The sequence below is a fragment of the Zootermopsis nevadensis genome, unplaced genomic scaffold (genome assembly GCF_977971745.1).
Source record: "Zootermopsis nevadensis isolate Lab colony 2312 unplaced genomic scaffold, Znev_1.0 Znev_ptg000061l, whole genome shotgun sequence".
NCBI lineage: Eukaryota > Metazoa > Arthropoda > Insecta > Blattodea > Termopsidae > Zootermopsis > Zootermopsis nevadensis.
In genome coordinates, this window is record NW_028259192.1 from 6,554,512 (window position 1) to 6,574,651 (window position 20,140).

General features: G+C 35.0%; 1 protein-coding gene across 6 annotated transcripts in view; it reads right to left on the bottom strand.

The window, feature by feature from the left end:
* The window catches only part of LOC110831180 (sarcosine dehydrogenase, mitochondrial-like), a 32,962-nt gene that overhangs the window by 9,072 nt on the left and 3,750 nt on the right, over positions 1 to 20,140 (bottom strand). For 4 of the 6 annotated variants that reach the window (XM_087340245.1, XM_022066882.2, XM_022066881.2 and 1 more), the window contains exons 2-13: positions 17,834 to 17,890; positions 14,848 to 15,013; positions 13,628 to 13,881; positions 12,937 to 13,149; positions 12,395 to 12,518; positions 10,398 to 10,603; positions 7,532 to 7,694; positions 6,031 to 6,175; positions 5,618 to 5,759; positions 4,350 to 4,547; positions 2,682 to 2,930; positions 900 to 1,048 (exon numbers count right to left, since the gene is read on the bottom strand). In XM_087340245.1, the coding sequence (XP_087196371.1) occupies positions 900 to 1,048; positions 2,682 to 2,930; positions 4,350 to 4,547; positions 5,618 to 5,759; positions 6,031 to 6,175; positions 7,532 to 7,694; positions 10,398 to 10,603; positions 12,395 to 12,518; positions 12,937 to 13,149; positions 13,628 to 13,881; positions 14,848 to 15,013; positions 17,834 to 17,857 (2,033 nt within the window). In that variant the 5' untranslated portion in view covers positions 17,858 to 17,890. Of the gene's footprint in view, positions 1 to 899; positions 1,049 to 2,681; positions 2,931 to 4,349; positions 4,548 to 5,617; positions 5,760 to 6,030; positions 6,176 to 7,531; positions 7,695 to 10,397; positions 10,604 to 12,394; positions 12,519 to 12,936; positions 13,150 to 13,627; positions 13,882 to 14,035; positions 14,173 to 14,847; positions 15,014 to 17,833; positions 17,891 to 19,166; positions 19,313 to 20,140 lie in introns of those variants that run through there. The other 2 variants (XM_022066884.2, XM_087340246.1) reach the window with 2 other exon arrangements.

Below are 20,140 nucleotides of genomic sequence, written 5' to 3' on the forward strand. Positions count from 1 at the left end.
TGAAAGGGATTAAAACAATCTCTAAAATGTATTTTTTATGTGTATGTGCTTTGTACCACTTTTGAACTTGAACTACTCTTCATCACTGTCATACATTGGATGAATGAAGCAACCATTATGCAGTGCCATGACAGCAAAAAAACAACGTGAATATACGTATATTCAAAAGATTGTCATAATAAATATTTTCTTTATTTCAGTACATTTATTTAAAAGAAAAGGCAAGCAAAGGGAAATTTTAATAGTTACACAAAATTGTACAAACTGTACTGTAGTTACAAGTACAATTTGTCTAAACTTAGAATACAGTGAACCTGAAAATTATTAAAATTATACGTTTAAGAGACACAAATATATTCCTTATTTCATTCTCTAATTATTGTTCTTTGCACATTTTAGCAACAAATTACTTTTTATTATAAGAAAAAGTATTATTTTACCATACTGTTTGTCCTACCAGAAAGGAAAACTATGATTCCAGAAACTCAGTAGCATCTCATAAATGTATGTATTTTTGACATTTACAGCTTGTTTGGTGGGACATGAACTATGCCCTTTTTTTTCTACTCAAGTAAGTACTGCACAACTCAAGGCCATGGCTCATGTCCTACCAAACTAGCTACACCTTTTCTCATGATTCCAAAGAGCCTTTTAATAACAAAATTAATAACAGACAGAAAATATATCAGCACATTAGTTAAAGCAAGAGAGAGTCCAAAAGAAGATAAAATTTGGTCTCATTGTCTCTGTGTGTGTTTGTGTAGGATCTAGTTCAGTTGAATGTGTTTGATGAGAATTCTTCAGAGTTGAATTCAGTTAAAGTGAAGCCATATTATCCATCAACTTGACTGACCAGTAAGTCAATTTTTAAAGTAATTCAGTGTAAAAAAACAACAAACCTATTTGGTCCTTGAACTGAGAGTACTCCAATCTTCTCTGACAGATCTGTCAGGCCGACTTTGAAATTCTTTTCACTCAGTATGCGATAAATATGTGCCCATGTATGGTATGCGGACAGGCCATTGGTAACAATGTAGAACCCTCGGCCCTGATAGAATAAAAAATAAGATCGGAGTATGTCACATTATAAATAATACAGTATACAGTGCTTTGTTATCTGTTCAAACAAAAGCTTATGTACTGGCTCAATGCTTTATTGTAAGGGTTCTCAACCTTTTTCAGACTTGAGGCAATATTCATGTTTTATTGCTAACTTTCTGTCCACTAAGTTATAAGTAAGGGCAATTTACTGAAACATCTTGACAGTCTGTATTAAAATACTACTACATTAGGCTTACTATTGCAAATAGGTGCACACATTACTCAGCAGTTTTCTCTAACAAGATCAATCATTGTGATATTTAACACTGCTTTTGCTTGAGAATATCATGTTTAATATCTGTTGCATTCATCCCTTGACATTTTAATTACTAAGATGCATCCTAGTTCTTGATTTAATATTCTTTATTAAGCTTAACAGATGCTCACAGTAACAGTTATTGCCAAAATACTGGCATTAAACAGGTGACAAAGTATCACAGAAAATGAAAGCAGGCCACATGAAACACAACAGGTCACAGGTTTAGAATCCCTGCATGATTGAATTGTTTAATTTTAGTCAAAGACTATGTTTCTCTTTCTCTAAAATGATGTTCTGGAAAGTACCTCCAATGTCAGCATTAAAAATACAGTACAAAGGCACACTATACAGAAATAAATGCTGTTTTGTATCAGTTATGAATACAAACCTGTTACATGTACACATAGTGGTTGTCACATTGTATAATGGCTGCCATTATAGAGCAAGTTCTTGCACAGAAGAAGATAGCCACATAAATCTACAAAATGCTTAAATCTGAATTTAGAGAAGAAATTTTCAGTTGCACTAAAACATCTGAGTGATCTGTTCAGTTTGAAAACAGCAAAACATTCATGACATTTGATTCAAGAACTAGCCATCCATAATAATTACTAATTAATTAACTATGTGGCTTATGGAACCTTAAAGTTCATTGAATTAACCAAAGCCCTCTGTCAGACCCTGTCCTGGGTCAACAAAATCCAGTCTCCTTCAACTCCTATCTCCCACAGATCCTGCCTGATATTATCCTCTCATCTACGTCTACGTATCCCAGTGGTCTCTTTCCTTCAGGTTTCCCAACCAATACCTGATGCACACCTCTTGCCAGACAGTCCCACACATATACCTACCCAGTGTCTGTGTTTGAAGCTGAGTGTGAGCCAGTGGGAGCTAGCAGGCACAGCTACTTTTGACATACCCAGAACCAAACACAAATTAGTCCTACCCCTCAACAGGCTGGGAATTCCATCCTCTGGCTCTCTCCGGCAATGCACTCTGCATGGCGGACACACACAGACTTCCCCACCGCACTGCCTCTTTAGGGCAACAAAGCCTGCGTCTCCAAAGATCGTGGAGATGGGGGAGATAGACCACTCCGAGCCATGAGGCATGGCTCAATGTTATAAGTAAGAACTTAACTTACATAGCAGCTGTGTAAGGAACGGTTACCTGTTATTTCTTTCTGCACATTGAAACTTTACTTAGCAAGAGACAGAGACCATTAAGGAAACTCATGGCACCTAACTCCTTGTGGCATGAATGGTATTATACCCTTAACGGCAGAACTGTAAATGAATGGGAATCAATACCTGGAACTGACCTTGAAGATGGGATCTACAAGTCCCCCAGTTCCAGTTTCTATAGCACTGACAATGACATCTGCTTCAACTCCGGCCTTAGTATTAAGTAGACAAGTGTACACAGTTCTGGAAATAGGATGATGAGTATCAGCTGTGAACAACCAGTCTGCTGCCTTCTGGGCATCAGGTCCACACATGTACAGTTTTCCAAATTGTGACATGTCAAAAAGTGCAACTTGCTCACGACATGCCAGACACTCCTCACCAATCTGAGAAGAGAAAAATTATTACATAAACAATAAACATACCTCTAATATACAGTCATTCTCTCCCAATAAAAGGACCTAACACATAAAAGATACACACTTGGATTAACCTTTTAAAGCCCAATTGTAACTACAAGCACCAACTGCTTTAACAATCAGTAAATCTTCATTTCAAATTTATGGGTTTTGTATGATACTCAGTGTAAACAGTGATTATTTCCTTAAACAACATTAACCAATTAATATTTGTGATGTTGAAGAGTTGTTTTTTCTAGGTGGTATCGATTGAATTAATAAACAACATTTACATAAACTTCAGAGATTTGTTACAGGATGGCCAGGTTCCGAATCCTGGCAGGGACAGGGATTTTTCTGTCACCACATCGAAAACCAGTCCTACAGCCCACCCTGCATCTTATCCAATTATCCAGTGAAAATCAGGGGCTCTTTTCCTAAATTTCTTCATGTGTAGTGTTACTTTTATACAAATAAATTATGTTCTTGAAACCAAGTTTTATAATATGTTTGATTTTAGCAACTCAATGTGACAAAGTAGAATATGTCAACAACAACAATAACAGTAAGAATAATCTGAACCAACTCTGTACTCAAGTCTCACTGAGAATGTAGTTCTTTAACATTTATATAGAAGACAAGTCAAATAAGACCCCAGACTTAACAGATATTCTGTTTTGAAATTCCTTTTTAAAAGGTGATACTATAATAATGCTTGTCCCTGCTCTTAAACATACAATGAACAGAAAAATAACAGAGAATTACATTGTGGATCTATTTCTCACTCAGGGGGTTTGTATCCATAGGCTGGATAATCCAATTGAGGATTCTGTTGATTTCCCAGAGTCTCATCAGGCAGATGCACCACTATTGTCTGTTTCCTAATTAAAAAATTCCCTACACCCCTCCTATGACAAATAAGAGAATAATTACAACAGTAATTTCTAACAACTTTTGCCTACAATTTAAAAAAAAAATCACACAGTAAGTATTCAAACAAAAGGAACTGTAATCCTCTCAAAACATATTTTCACCATATTTAGCAAAGTTCCTTCCATTTAATGTGAGTTATAATAGAAAATCAAACCAGTTCATAATAGTAGTTCAATTTATATAGCTTAGTGGTATTTAAACAGACCTGAGAGACCACAAAGGGTTAAGCACCTAAAAGTGCCTTCAATGCTTATACGCATCTCCTACCATTCCTCAGATGACTGACCAACAGTTCAGCATAAGTATAGTACCTCTGTTCCCTGTCACACACTAGACTCTGAATGGAAAATCATGTTTTTGTGAAGCAATGTAATATTTTCTTTTGTTTCTCCATATTGTAAAATAATGGTGAAAGCTGGCTACCTAAGGTTTCAAAATAGGTGGTGGGAAAGGGTTTAGTACTCAGTAACTTACCACATGGTGAATCTTTGAGAAATCAAATGTGTGATCTGATTTCAACATATTTTCATAACGGACATCTGAATTGCGAGGCGTTCCATATGAACCATACCAGTCATAATTTGGAACAGGTGCTGGGCCTTTAGGTGAGAACCAGCCAGGCCTCTCATATCCCTGTCTTTCTTCAAAAACACAACCAGCATCAACCATTTCCTGGAAGAATATGTTTTTAATTCAGTCACCTTACTGAAATTAAGTGTGACCATATAAACCCAAAATTAAACCAGAAGGTGTGTGTCATTAGTCAACAGTGTATCATTACAATGACAAACTTTCTGGATATTACTTATCAACCTAATTTTAATTAAGAACGTTTTAATTAGGAAGAAGGATAATATCCAAAACATTTTCACACAAATCCCAGTTTATCCACATATCTTGCTTATTTAGCACAGTGTGCTTTGAACTAAGCTTACACAAAACAAAAGTACATTTTCAAATGTGGGTTCACAGTCATTAGGTACAAATATAAACTTATTTCACAAATTCACAAATTTTGGCAATAAAAAGCAGCTGTTTGTTGGATTTTGAGCTTATAAAACTACAATAAACTCACACAGTAAACTTACAATAAGAATAAATAATGAAGAAATAGAAATTAAACATTATATAACAACATGACCAATCATTGATGTGTTACACAAAATACTACTTTCTTGTTTCCTATATGTGTACAGTGCATATAAAACATCTCTTGAAGAAATCAATTAAAAGGGTGTAAACTGGATTCAAATGACTCAAGACAGGGTCCAGTTGGGGTCTTGTGAATATGGTAATTAACCTTTAGTTTCCATACAAGGACAAGAAATTCCTTGACCAGTTGAATTATATGTGTAAACCTATTGACAAATCTGTGTTATCTATGTGTCTGAAAACCCATAAATAAATTGGCATATGCAAAGTTGAACAACCAAAAGTTTGCTTTATTTATGGCTGTGTTCAGAGTTTTTATAAAAAGCTTCGAAAACTAAGTAGGACATTCAGTTCACTTAACAGTGAGTACAAAGATCCTTATTATCTCCAACATAAGAGATGGAGGCAGCAAGGACATCTGAAATGTTGATAAAACTTCTACCAGACTACATGGCATAAGACACTGTATAATTTGCAGTATACAAGTAAGGAGTTAATTTAATTACACATTGTAGCTGGCATTGCTGCTGCTACTGCTACTACTATTACTACTACTACAAATGCAGTCCATTTCACTGATCAACACTAACCTGATGAAATGGACCTTGATGGAAATTCCTTCCTGCCAAGTCTTCATCATGAGGAAACACAATATCATAATTTGTTGCATAACTCTCATGGCTTTTTGCAAAAACCCAAGCAGCGTCTTTTCTTTGTTCAGGTGTGAAACGTCTAGAATAAGAAAAATAATATCTGACAGTCCTCCAGTGATATAACAACAAATAAGTCATTTAAAGAGAAGACCCAGAAAATAAGTGTATCCTATGTAAGACTGATCAGATACCACTGATACAGAAATAATTTCAAGAAAATAATAATAGTGTCTGTTTAGCAGCATACTTAAATACTTTTTCCCACTGCCTGCAGTACTACATCATACTTGCTGTAAATTAATGAAGCATAGATGATCTGAACATTGTCTGGTTGTAACCAATGTTATTACCTTATATCATAATCAAACATATGTAGGGTAGGACGACCATGTATAATCCACTGGGCCAACTGATCACTGCAACCTCCACTGAGCATTGTACCTGCTGCATTGTAACCACAGTTGTGATACAAGCCATGCAACCTGGGATCTTCACCTGAAAGAATATTGGATAATCTTGTAGGAATATGTTATGAAAATGCAATAGAACAGTTTATAAGGCTTTTCACTTGAGGTTTCACTGAGAAATTAAAAACTATTTTAAACCAAGGCATTAAATTCAAATTACAAATCTTTTAAATAACAACTAAGAGTACATTTTAAAGTAAAACTTATTTCTAATATAATGCCCCAAAATTTAATCATACATGTTACATCATTATAAGTTTTGCTCATTTTACTCATGCTGTGCGAATTGAATTATGGCTCCAAAAATAGTTATGAATTAATAGTATAACAGAGCTACAAACTGCCAAACTACTAACAAATATTTAGTGATCTGCTTATATAATGCTAGAGTTAGATAAAAAATATGTTTTGGAAGGTTTGTAAAGTAGCATTTACTTACCAGATACAAAATTTACACATACACTTAAAGACTATGAGATAATTCATTAAAAATTTCAAATTACATTGAGTACTCTTATCCGTAGGTTTTTGTAACTGAGTTCAATGTATACCGTCAGCTTTTGGGTGACAGCCATGCCAGATATTTTATGTTAACCAATGTTTTTGAAAATACGGCAGTTGTTATTTTCAAGGTGGATGAGATGAAGTCATCTGACATGGCTCTCACCCAAAAGCCAAAGTTACGCATTGAGCAACTAACAATTGTAAGTGAAACACCTAGAGCTGCCAGCTTTTCTTGAAAGTGTACACCCTTTTTCATCTAATGTTACAAATAATTTGGTTAAATATGTACAAGATGTAATTGAATATAGAAAAAATATAAACAAATATTTTAAAACAACTAATATCAATTTACAATAAGGAAATCCGGTGGAGGACATCTGACAGAACAACCACAGATATGACAATGCACCAATTATAAATGAACTCAAACCTCTCACTTTAAATCCCATAATGTTAAGCTTACTTAATCTTCAGCCCTCTTTATGCAGTACTTTAAAAGCCACACTACATTGTCTTGGAACTGTGATTAATTGTGAGAAGATAGTACTGCCTGTAGAAGGTCCACAACTCTAATCTGTGATCTTCCACTGCATTCAAATGTCAGACTTCAGATTTAGGGTCGTCACAATGGTGAAAATAATGACTGTGACACCCTGTAGTCTTGTAGGTCATTGCCAACATTTCAGAGGGATATATCACTTCATATTCATTGTATAAATTTTTATATAAAGTGTTTGGATGAACTGAAGAGTTTCAAGAAAGACCACTCTTGATGACTTCAAACCATCTGGATGCAAAGTATCTGCAAAGTTTGTTAATGAGTCTCACACTACTGGTAAGTTAATATTACTGAAACCTTAAAATATTATTGTGAACTGACCAAGAAGAGGTTTGTGATCTGGCGTGAAGCTTTCTGGACCACATACTGTGCCCTTGATGCCTGCAGTTTCAAATTTTGGAATCAGATTCACTGCTCCTCGCATGTGTCTGCTGAATACTATCCAGTCCAGTTCATACAAACTGAACTCAAAGTCATGTGGAACCTGTAAATAAATTCAAGTTCTACCTTATCTTTGCCTGCTTAAGCAATAAAAATCATGTTCAAATCTTCTTGGATGATCAGACACACCAATTCACAGCAGAAATCTGCTTCAAATTGATGCAGCTCTTTGGATTCAAAGATTTTATGCCTTACAGTCAGCATGAAAGATTTAAGTCAACAAAAAGTGGTCCACCTGTTCTCTTCTTCTTCTAGGATCATCTGTTTTATGGCCCACCTGTTGTCACTTTATAAGTATTATTAAAATTCAAATCTGGAAGTATATATCCAGAGATATGAATAGAAAGACATAGCCAGAATGTTTTCCCGTAGCAGTTCAAATTAGTCATTTGTATTGATCTTACTTAAGTTTCACTTAAAAAGATTTTGGAAACTATTAATATCATGCCACTGCTCTTTTCAATTACTATTTTTCTTCATCTTCTGTTTTAGCAAACTTTCACTCTAGCCCAAGGACACATGACTCTATCGAAGGTTTCATTCAAACAGAAGACACAACATTCAGCATACAGGATTAACATGGAGAAGGTGGTGGGTAACCTCTCATGAAAAGAACTGGATCCAGCAGCTACACCACTATTAGGCAAAGCTGTCAATTTTATGACTCACCTACCTACCTCCTGTTAAAACATCTCATAGGATTGATATGTTCATACTGAACATTCATTGTTGGTCATATAAAAATTACATATTTATCACAAATAAAGATCAAAGATTCAATCACACACAATGTGTTTATATTATATGATGATGTTATCTTTTGTATTATTTAAATTATCATCATTTCCTATCAAGGATTGGGCCCTTGGCCATTCTGGACAGTTGCTCAAGGCAACTTGTCTTATTACTCTTTTTAGTGCCTCAGAGTAGCAGGTGATAAGTCTGCTGCCTCCACACAATATCTACTCATTCCTGATTTGTCTGCTAGAGCGAATCAGAAGAGATATGGGTGGGGAATGGCCACTGAATTGTGCTTACAAAACATCTCATTCATGCTCATAAGGTTCTTTTACATGCCATAAATCTATGACATAGGACTACCAGCTTTACTTCCCCTCCAAAGGAAATCGTGCTACAAACTTTTATCACCCATAAAAGTCCATCGACCTTGGCCGAGTTTGAGCCTGCAAACCTTAGATCCTGTGGCAAGCATGCTACCACTAGACCATCAAGGGTGACTATTTATATTATATTATTAATAATATAAATATACTGTATGTGACAAAATCTTTGTTTTAATGGAAAATATTATGAAGAGGCAGGTGGCATCTCCCTGGGTTCATCACTTGCCCCATTAGTGGCCAAATTATATATTAAACATTCTGAACAGAACAACACTAAGTACTGCTCCACAAAAGCTGAAATACGGAGACTTATGCTAATCCTGAATAGTATCCAGCAGAATATAACATTTATAATGCATAAAAGGGAACAACTTATGCTCTCTCTCAATGTGTTGTTGAGCAAGACGTTAAATGGACAACTTGACCACGTGATATACAGGAAACCCACCAACATGGATCTCAACCCACATGGCATCTCAGATCATGACTCATCACACAAACAGGCCATTCCATCTATACTAATTTGCTGGACCAAGACTATCTCTGATTCAAGACAGTCTAGATGGTGAAATACAACACTTAAAGAAAACAGAGCAGCTAAACACAATGGAGATCCATCATACCCTTCACATAAACAGAAACTACAGATTCAAAGAAGCAAATTATTCGGCATGGATATAATAACATATGTGCAGTTAACCTAGGATATGATAAGTAGACTTCTTGCCAAATATTAAGATGATACACCAGCTGTTCAAGAAAAGAATCATCAATGATTTAGGACAAAACATACCAGGCATATATTGCAATCCATGTGAATGTGTATGTTGGATAGATGGGGCACACCACAGAAACCAGATTAAAGACATGCCTCTACAAACCACACAAATTAAAGGCAGCAAAACATAATATAAAAACAGTGTAACAGAATAAACTGTGATGAGATGACTGTGTTATGCAGAACCAAAAGGTATGCAGAATGATTAGTGAAGATTTCAAGCCCTTAAAATCCAGAACTAAAATTTTAATGTCTGCAAATTTTGTCTTCACAAGAGCTAATATTAGTGCATGTGTTTCGTTCCATGCTGTAAGATTCATAGATGACATAATAAATATTCCTTCCAAAATAAATATGTAAAAGTTTCTTTTGTAATGTTTCTATGTGTATCACAAATTATTTATTTTGAAAGGTTTCCATTCTGTAACTGTACATTTGAGTTACTACTAAACTGAGATATAAAATAATGGGACAAGTTTCTACTGAACATATTCTTCTAACATTCTAAGAGTGGCGCTGATACAGAAGTACGTATGGACATGTTGGAAAGAAATAAAAACTAATACATGTGCATGTGCACACACTCACACACACAGCCACAGAAAAGGAAAGTGAGGTTGATACGTTCCTGCTTCCCCAATATTATGGCCTCTCAAATTAATATTTTAATTGGGACTGAAGCAAGACTGACAGAAGTAAAATAAAACTGTAGTTTGCATCAAATAAGTAAAATATGTACCCACCTAATTTTAAAAATATACCTGCTGAAATTAATGAACTGATAGTGCATAAGCTGTCACATTAAGTTAAAACAATTTAGAGTGTTTATGTAAATGTTATTTACCTTCTCCAGTAGAATTGGATTTGATTCATAACCACCCATACAGAGAGACTGCTCTTGGACCCGAAAATAAATAGATGCATCATGGTCTCGTATGTTTGGAAGTCCTTGAACTTCAGGGATGTTCTCAGTTACAACATAAGCATGTTTCATAGGCACCAAAGGGAGATGAAGCCCCACCATAGCAGTCACTTCACGTGACCACACCCCTGAAATATCACAATATATGTTACATATGAAAAGAGCTTCCCAAGTCATTAGTTGAGAGATTATTAAAATATGAAATGATTTATGACACAGGGAAGTACTGCTCTGTCAACTCTGTTATGATCATTAGTCCGATCACACTGCACATTTTGTTTATGGTTTCATCAGAATTTTCTACAAAAATGGTTCATCATATCAAAAAGACATGTCACAATATTTTCTTAAATTATATAATTTTTTTCTGAAATATTTATTTGAGTTTGTGTTTATTCAACAAAAAATGTATGTCAATCAGCCATTCAAGTAAGTTGCAAGGAAAAACAGGAGCTATGATCCAAATTAAATTTTTAGTAAGGGTCTCAAAACATTTATTTCAATAAATCCATTAAAGGATTCAGGAATTTGTAGATGCACCATATGAATAAATGGATAAGGTATGCCTATAAGTATACATATGACAGAAGTTGCAGTTTTACAGTTACAGATGCAGATCTTTAAACTCTTGCACAGAGTACTTTACATAAAAAGTTTTCTATAAATTTTATTGCACCTGAGATGTTATTTCAAATTTTAAAAAATAGATCTTGCTTTCTTCTAAATTGATATACTATGTTTGCATGTTTATGTAAGAATGATATGCACCTGTATTATCAGTATCTTACACGACAGTTATTGTAAGTCATCACAGCTTGAGGCATAAACTGGAACAGTTATAAAGTGATAACCAGAAGCCATAAACTAAAATAGGATGACAGCAGAGATGAGAGTTCATGAAATGACAAAGTGTATATGAAATGCAACAGAATTCTTTTTTGTATGAAAGTAATAAGACTATATGTATGAACTAGAAGAATTTATGCAAAGTATACCAAAGGTAAAATTACAACAACCAGTGGAAACAAGATTAAATTTTATTTTATGCACATAACAAATATTTATGTAAGTTTTGTGCCCATGAGTATGAAATAAATCAATTATTTATTTTAAGTGTGTGGGGAAATTTTAAAAATGGGGTAGTTGTAGAGGATTAATTATTTAGATACATGATTTATTATTTTAGCCAGTCACAGTGGCTGCACAGTCTGCAGTATGGGCCTTGTGCACTGGGACCGTGGGTTCGAATACAAACATGGGTGAAACAGGCTAACAAAATCATGGAAAAGAAATGAGGGGAAATTCTAGCTCAAGAAAGAAGATGCTGAAAGCCAAGGAAGGTGATCAGTACTAGAAAAGATAAAAATACTCATGACACAGGCAGTTGGAAGCCGACTGGAATATTAGTTTCAGATTTGAGCTGAAAAGATGAATCTGATACAGGTGTGGGATATCAGCAGCTTACTGTATTCTAAATTCTTATTCCATAATGTAATGAAACAAGAGAGAAAGTGAACTTATCTAAATCACAAGTAGGTCATGTGTAATAGTATATTAAACTTAAATGTTTATTATATTAATAAATTATATCTTAGTAAACAAATAATAGTAGAATTAGGAACAAACTGTAGCTGTCTGTACAAATTGGGTTACATCATTCTGGCTGTCTTAAGCTTATGATTACAAAACTGCAATGCTAACATGGCATCCATATCATCAACCAAGAATAAAACACTTCCATGATGAGCTGGACTCAAACTAGTAAATTCCCATTAAAATATATGGAATCCATTCCAGGAACACATTCCGTTTTTTGCATTCCTATTGCTCATACAACCTCAGGCCTTTAATGTGATAAGATCTTTGCTTCTCATCTCTTCCCTTCCACTCAGCTATGAAGTTTAATGTATGTTTCTTACCACAACAGTTGACAATACAATTGGTTTTTATGGAGCCAAATGGAGTAATAACACCCGTGATTTGTTGTGCTCCAAAACCATTCTTCCCTGTAAGAATACTGGTCAGTGGACACTTCTCTAAAACCTATAGAATAAACCAAAGCAGAAGCAGAGTATATACTACACATTTAATATATTTTTATATAAATTCATGAAAACAATCTTCACCTTATATTGTTAGGGTGATTAAATTATGGAGAATGAGATGGAAAGGACATACAGCATGCATGGTGGCAATGCAAAACATATACAAAATTTGGTTGGAAAATATCAAGGGAAAAGATAATTCAGGTGATTTCTGCACTGATAGAAAGATAATATTAAAATGGATTGTACGAAACCAAAGTGTGAGGGGATGGAGTGGACTCATCTGTATCACAATAGGATCTAATGGCCTTTCCATGAAGCAAGAAGCTTCTTAACCAATTGAAAAATTATTAAATGTTCACAGAATATCTTACACCATAATATACCAGAGGTCTGTTAGCACAATACCAACATACCTGTCCTCCACCTTTAATAGCAGATTGTGTGAGTGCTTCAGAAAGCTTAGATGGGTCTACAATACCATCACCTGGTGAATACAAACTGCCTTGGATAACATCTGCATCAATTAATGGAAAGACCTTCTTCGTCTCTTCAGGATCCAAGATAGATGATTCAATGCCAAAACTAACACCCATAGTGGCTAAACGTCGATACTCATCAAGCCTCTCCTAAAACAATGGAATTTTAACAGCGAATCAAAGAACAGAAGTCTACCATCCACCATTTTATAACTCCTTTCAAACCGTATTTATATGCCAAAGACAGATAGAAAGAAGAAAGTGGCATGATCAGTTCATAATTTCTGATCAGGCAAACACTTTTTTGACTACTTTTGACTCAGAAGTTACAATTAATGCAGTACCTACATTTACCTTTCATGTTCCCAGTACTCTGAAATCAAAGTTTTTAACAAAATATATTGAAGACTCATATAAAAATAGAAGACAAATATTTTCAAGTCCACACAGTGCTAATCTTCTGCAGTAAAGATCTGTGTGTGTGTGTGACAAATATAAATGATGCTACAGACGAAATATACAGAGTGCATAACAAAAAAACAATAACATGGTGGCTCTCAAAATAAATGTAATGACATTACATTCTCACCAACTGTATTTATTATTGCACCATTTGAGAAAATTATACCTTAGTGCTGGCTATGAAGAGGCCACCATTATTGATCCATCCTGGATCACAACCTGTCTCTGCTTCAAGCTGCATCAGCAGATCCCGTGTTGAATTCAGAAGCTGAGTTAGAACTTCATCAGGTCGTAACCTCCAAACAATACCAGCGGACTGCCAAGTCGTACCAGAAGAAATCTTTCCCCGCTCCAAAAGCACTGCTTTAACTCCTCGTTTTACCAACTGGTACAATGTATGGCATCCTGCAGTTCCTCCACCTGACAGAAAAAAGGGAATTATTGGTGTTCTTATTATTAGTATGGAACATTTTAGAAACAAATATTTAGTAAGATTATGGGCAGGAACCCATGGAGGATGGAACAGAACTGTCCATAGCTACAGTGCCCCCCCCCCCCCCCACATCCAGTTTACCTTGAAATAATACTGGCCTACAGTCACATGCTGGTCAGATGAGGCGAGCAATCATCAAATCCTGGCAGAACTGATAAGAACTACTTCTGTAGTAGCTAAAAAAATTACAAAGTTCTGAAGTCTGCCTAACTGGCCACGGATTTAATTTTCACGACTGCAATCTTGAGACTTGCAAAGAATGCAGGAAGTCCGAAACGTTAAAGGCTGGGCATAGCAGATTCTACTTCCTCCTTCACCCCACTTCCTCGCCCTGCAAGTATCAAGATTACAGTCATGAGCAGTAGCTTAGTTTGGTCACATTATGGGCTTCATGAAATGTATTCATATCCCATCAGGGATGACAAATTTTCTCTCGATTACAATGAAAAACATGGCTATGCAGCCAACTCAGCATCCTATCCAATGGCTACTGGATTATCTTTCTTCGGCAGTAAAGCAGCTGGAGTGAAAAACTTACCACTTATCTCCATAAAGTACTTAAGTTAAGAATGTGTGGAGCTTTGCCTCCACACATATTTAACTTAATAGTGCCAGGCTTAGCATAAGGAAAACTTATCTTTCAACTTCAAAAGCAGCTTTATACATTTTCTTAAGCAAAACACAGAGAATGAGCTGAGAGCTCCAGTAAATTAAACTGAAAAGATATACTAGCTGTTTGTACATCTTGCAGCAAATATTTTATTGATTTCAAAATCTGATGTCTTCCACGTATTTCCGGTGCCATAAAAAATATAATTTGTATGTAATATAAAACTCCCTAAATGCATACAACAGTAAATGAATTAGCCCTTGAAAACTTTGCTCCTTCTGACCTATAATTACTACATCTGCACTTTCTGGAACTCTTGGAGGTGGTTCTGCACTTGGGGCCTCTGCTGCTACAATGGGTGCTGGTTCTTCTGATTGCTGCTCACTAGACATAGCACGCTGCTCCATATTAAGGAACTTCGTGGTCTTATCAACATGGACTGGCCGGACCTGAAAGATTGGCAACTCTCTTACTTACTCACTCACCCCATGGAGCTGAGTCATTCCTGAGAACCAACAGTCGCTCAGCAACTAAAGAATTTCCCAACATTTTATGAAACCCAAAGGTGCAGTACTGTGTTCACAAGAACCTGCAACTGGTTCCTATCCTGAGTGAGATAAATCCAATCCATACTACCCCATCCTAATTCTCTAACATCCATTTTAATATTATCCTCCCACCTACATCTAGGTCTTCCCAGTGACCTCTTTCCTTCTGATTTGCTCACCGAAACCCTATATGCAATCCTCTTTTCTCCCATGTAGGCTACATGTCCTGCCCATCTCATCCTCCTTGACTTGATCAGTCTAATTACATTTGGTAAGGAGTACAATTTAAGAAGCTCCTTATCATGCAACTTTCTGAAGCCTCCTAGTAATTCACTCCTCTCAGGTCCAAATATTTTCATAAGCACCATTCTCAACCACCCTCAGTCTACGTTCCTCCCATAGTGTCAGAGACCAAGTTTCACATCCATACAAAACTAAAGGAAAAATTATACTTTTGTATATTTTAACCTTAATCTTTTTAGACAGTAGACAAGAAGACAAAAGGTTCTGAAATGAATGGTAGCAAGCATTACCAGAATTTAATCCACTCTTAATTTCTTCATAAATCAAGTTTTGGTTTGATACTCTTGCTCCCAAATACTTTAACTATGCCACATTTTTAAAGGATCCATTAGCTGTCTAAATGTAATGAAACATCAACATATACTTGGTTTCTGCTGTGTTTACTTCTAGACCAACCTCCTTACTAGCGTCAATTAGAGCTTCTCTGTTTTTCTTTATGGTATTTATGGCATCCCACAATAGATTTACATCATCAGCATAGAGCAGAAGCTGATCTGTCCCATTCAGTTTCAGTTACACCCGGTTTTCTCGGACCATCCTAATTGCATATTATAAAGCAAAGTTGAAAAGCAATGGTGATAAAGCATGTCCATTTTGAATAGGAAATGTGTCAGACAAGTGCTGACCTACATGGACTTTACTATAGGTTTTGTTTAAACACAATTTAATAAGCCTGACTACATTCATGATTATACCAAACTCAATGAAACTATTGTACAATACTTCCCTTCTAAGTGAATCATGTGCTTTCGTGAAGTCTATGAATAGCTGATGTACTGTCCCAATGTACTCCCATTTTCTCTCTAGCATCTAATGAATACAAAAATTCTGATAAGTATTTGACCTATTATATCAAAACCCTCACCAATGATCCACAATAACTTCATCTATGTATGGACTTAAATTTGAGAGAAGTATGTTGGATATTATAATCTAACAGCAGATGTTTTAAAGCTGACATAATGATCATGAATGGTGAATTGGAAAACACAAAGAAGAGAGAGGTAATGGCCTATTCAAGATACAATCATACCAGTCACCTGGTAAGGCTGAAGAATTCCATGTTGATATCAGGATCTACAGTACCCTGACTGAGATTCAGGTAGCTGCATTACTGCTTGCGTTACCTGGCTAAATTTTATTTTATGATATAACATTTCACTACAGACATGCCCCAAAATAATTCCATACTTCATTACAGAGTGAAAACAAACAAAATAGATTATAAGTGTCAGTCTTGCTGACATGAAATACAGATCTAACTTCATAACATGCTCCACTTAAACTTAAGAATCAATTTGTCAAAATTATTTGTCCAATTAAGGTATTTATCAATTTGCAAACTTAGGAATTTTATATACTGACTCTTCTATATACTTTCCATTATAACCAATACTTAAAGCACGTTGTGTTATCTATTAAAAGTTGAATTATATTTGTTTTATCTAGATTTAAGGCCAACTTGTTAGCAGCAAACCATTTACTCATATAAGAAAAAACTATGTGTGAGACATTGTCCAGAAATCATCAACATTTTTATCTGAAATGATGACACTTGTGTCATCAGCAAATATTACTGGTTCTGAAAAGGTAATTATTCTTGGGATTACTAAATTCTTGGACTTTGTCCATTGTCTGGTACTCAAAGGTACACATTTTAGAAACAGATTTAGTTTCTGAAACGTGTTTTTATGAATACCAACAATGAATGAAGTCCAAGAATTTAGTAATCCCAAGTGTAACACAGAAGCCTTTAAAGAGGTATTTATTGTTGGAGAAAGGTCAATTATGTATATTAAGAAAAGCAAGTGTCTTAGAGTTGACCCTTGGGGAACCATTAAACCATGTGTCAGAGGCAGAAGAATAATTAAAGAAAAAGTGTCTTATTATAGCTGTACATAATTATATTGTCAGAAATGAATAAGAGTTTTCAAAGCCTGACAATGGTGATTAAAATGTGTCTGAACCAGGTTTTAACATCCAAAGATTTGAAAAACCAAACTCTTTTACTTTTGCTGATAAAAGCAAAGAAATATTTTGACATAAGATGCCCAAAAATATTTAACATGCAAAATACAAAAAGTGTGTAGTGACCAATGTATTACATTCAATTCTTGGATTCTCTGTCCATCACAGTGTGTGAGAAAAGTTATGGGCAGAAAAACCAAAAGTAAAAAAATATATATAGTAACATATTACACACTAATAGAAATGTAGATAAATCTTTTATTTCAAATCGCTATTGCATCTGTGCATATTTTCATAAGCAATTCTAATAATTTTGATAACATAGTGTTTCTCAAATTTAATATTCACACTGATAAATTTAAATTTACAACAATGCTATAATACCATTTTGGACAATGAAACACGGGCAATAAAACTGCTTTCACAATATAAGTAATTATTGAATATTACCTTACTAACTGCCCAGCGGAACATTGTGGGACACCTATCCTTTATACTTCTTCAGGCCTGAAACAAAAAATTACAATTTAGGTAGGTGATGTTTTATTCTGCTTGAAACATTTTAACACAGGCAGATTTAAAGCTCATGAAATTATTATACTGCCATGCTTGTTTGTCTTTAACTTCTTTTAATACTAAGTTTGTTGGTTAAAATACACTTTGGTACTCTTGTCCCATGGAATATACAATTATTCTCAATGGTTCATATAAATTCAATGATGGATTGAAGTTTTAGCTCCTCTCAACCTTCATCGACTGTGTGAAGTAACTTATGTGTGGTCCAGAAGGCCGTGTGCCACAGTAGTACATTACTAAGCTGTTTACACTGAAGTCAAAGTCTGGCCAGCGGCACCATAGTTTGGGCGCTAAATCACCTACTTTCATAAGATGAAAGTTAAATATCTTTACTTTGCTTATAACCTATTCTTCTATGTTCCTTCCAACTCCAAAGGATTTATCCTGTTAGCAACAGATAATACCCTATGCACTGTCCTTCAATTAACTGTGATTTAAATATTCTTTTTTCAATTATCTACAACCCAAACTTTAAAACTATCATAATCACCAATAGCAATACTATGATTTCAAATTTTACTGCCACCTATGTGTACCTTTATTTAACAATGTTGGAACATGACCTGAAGTAGCAGTAATCACTGTGCACAAAGTTGAGCACATTTGCAGAAACTCAGACAACTCCAAAAACCAGGCTCATCCAGGACTCTACTTCAGTATAAACGACTTTTTACACCTCTTAGATTTCTGATCTTTATTCAAACAGAATAAACATGCTCAACTTTAGTGTATGATTAAGGAAAGCCCTTCCCACTTTTCTTACAAAACTTTTGGGAAAATCTACATCATGTTCTTACTTTCTTCAGTTAGTTTTGCTATACAGTAAAGATAATACTAAAAGCATTGTATTCTTCACTGAAAAAACAAACCCACTATACAGATGAGGGTCATTTTTCATCATACTGTGAGAACATATATGCTTACATATTTAAAAGTCTACACGACAAACACAAATTGTTGCTATTTGAAACTGCAGCATTTTGAAACAACATTCAAGGTTTATCATGACTGCATAAAATGATGTCATAATATCATAATGATCACAGTGGCCAAGTGGTCTTTATGCTTCTTATATGATAAAATAAATCTTAATGTGGTAATTTGACTTCCCAACCTCTAACAATCATTGCACAATATTAGTTACGTATAATTCGTATGTCAAAGTTTGAAGTAAACACTGATAAACTAAATGAACTGTAAAACATACCAATATTTCCATGCCATTTATAAACTACATATACTGTGAAACACAGTAATTCTGTAAATTCTAGAGAACTGACAGAAACAAAAAATTGTGAACATTCAAAGTAACTGAAGATGGTTTTCTTCTTGGTTGTTGCTTAGTATAGTCTGGCAGATGCTTATCAACATTTCAGAGATGATCATGTTGCCTCCGTCATCAGGGCAATGATGATGGAGGCAGTAAGCACCTCTGAAGTGTTGATAAAACTTATACCAGACCACATACTGCAATAAACCAGAAGACAGCCATCTTCATGCATGCTGCAATAAGAATCCAAAATCTCACATTCACAGTAATTAAGAGTCTCATAGTAATACATTTCCCTCCCATCTATTAACAAAACCTAACAAATTTCATATTTTGTGCATTACTGATCATTAAGTGGAGATAACAGTGATGAATGAATGTCTGTATGGGGGAAGGGGAGGATAATCACAAATGTGAGTAAAGCAGTTTCAGCATATTTTACAGTTTCATCTCAACTGGATAGGTTATACATTTTCAAACAGATGAGAGGATGATGTGAATGATGGAATGGTAGTAAGGGAAGAGAGGATATGAAGGAAGTCGTCAAGGCATGTTAAAAGGTACTATTCTGAAATTTGCTAGTGAAGAAATGCATAAAAAATATAAGATTGATGCACAGTCCTCTAGATAGACTTCAAAACAAGTATCTCACAATACAAGTCATATGCCTTCCCATTTACTATGCAGACAGGAGGACAATATTAAAACAGATTTTATTGAAATAGTTTCGGAGGGTGTGGATTGAATTCATCTGGCTCAAAATAGGAACCACTGGCAACACCTTGTGAGCACAATTATTAAATTTCCAGATTTATAAACGAGAGGAACATCTTGATTAGTTGCGTGTGCTATAATTTCTTAAGAAGAACCCTGCTCCATGTGTACCAATGTACTTTTACTACACTGAATTA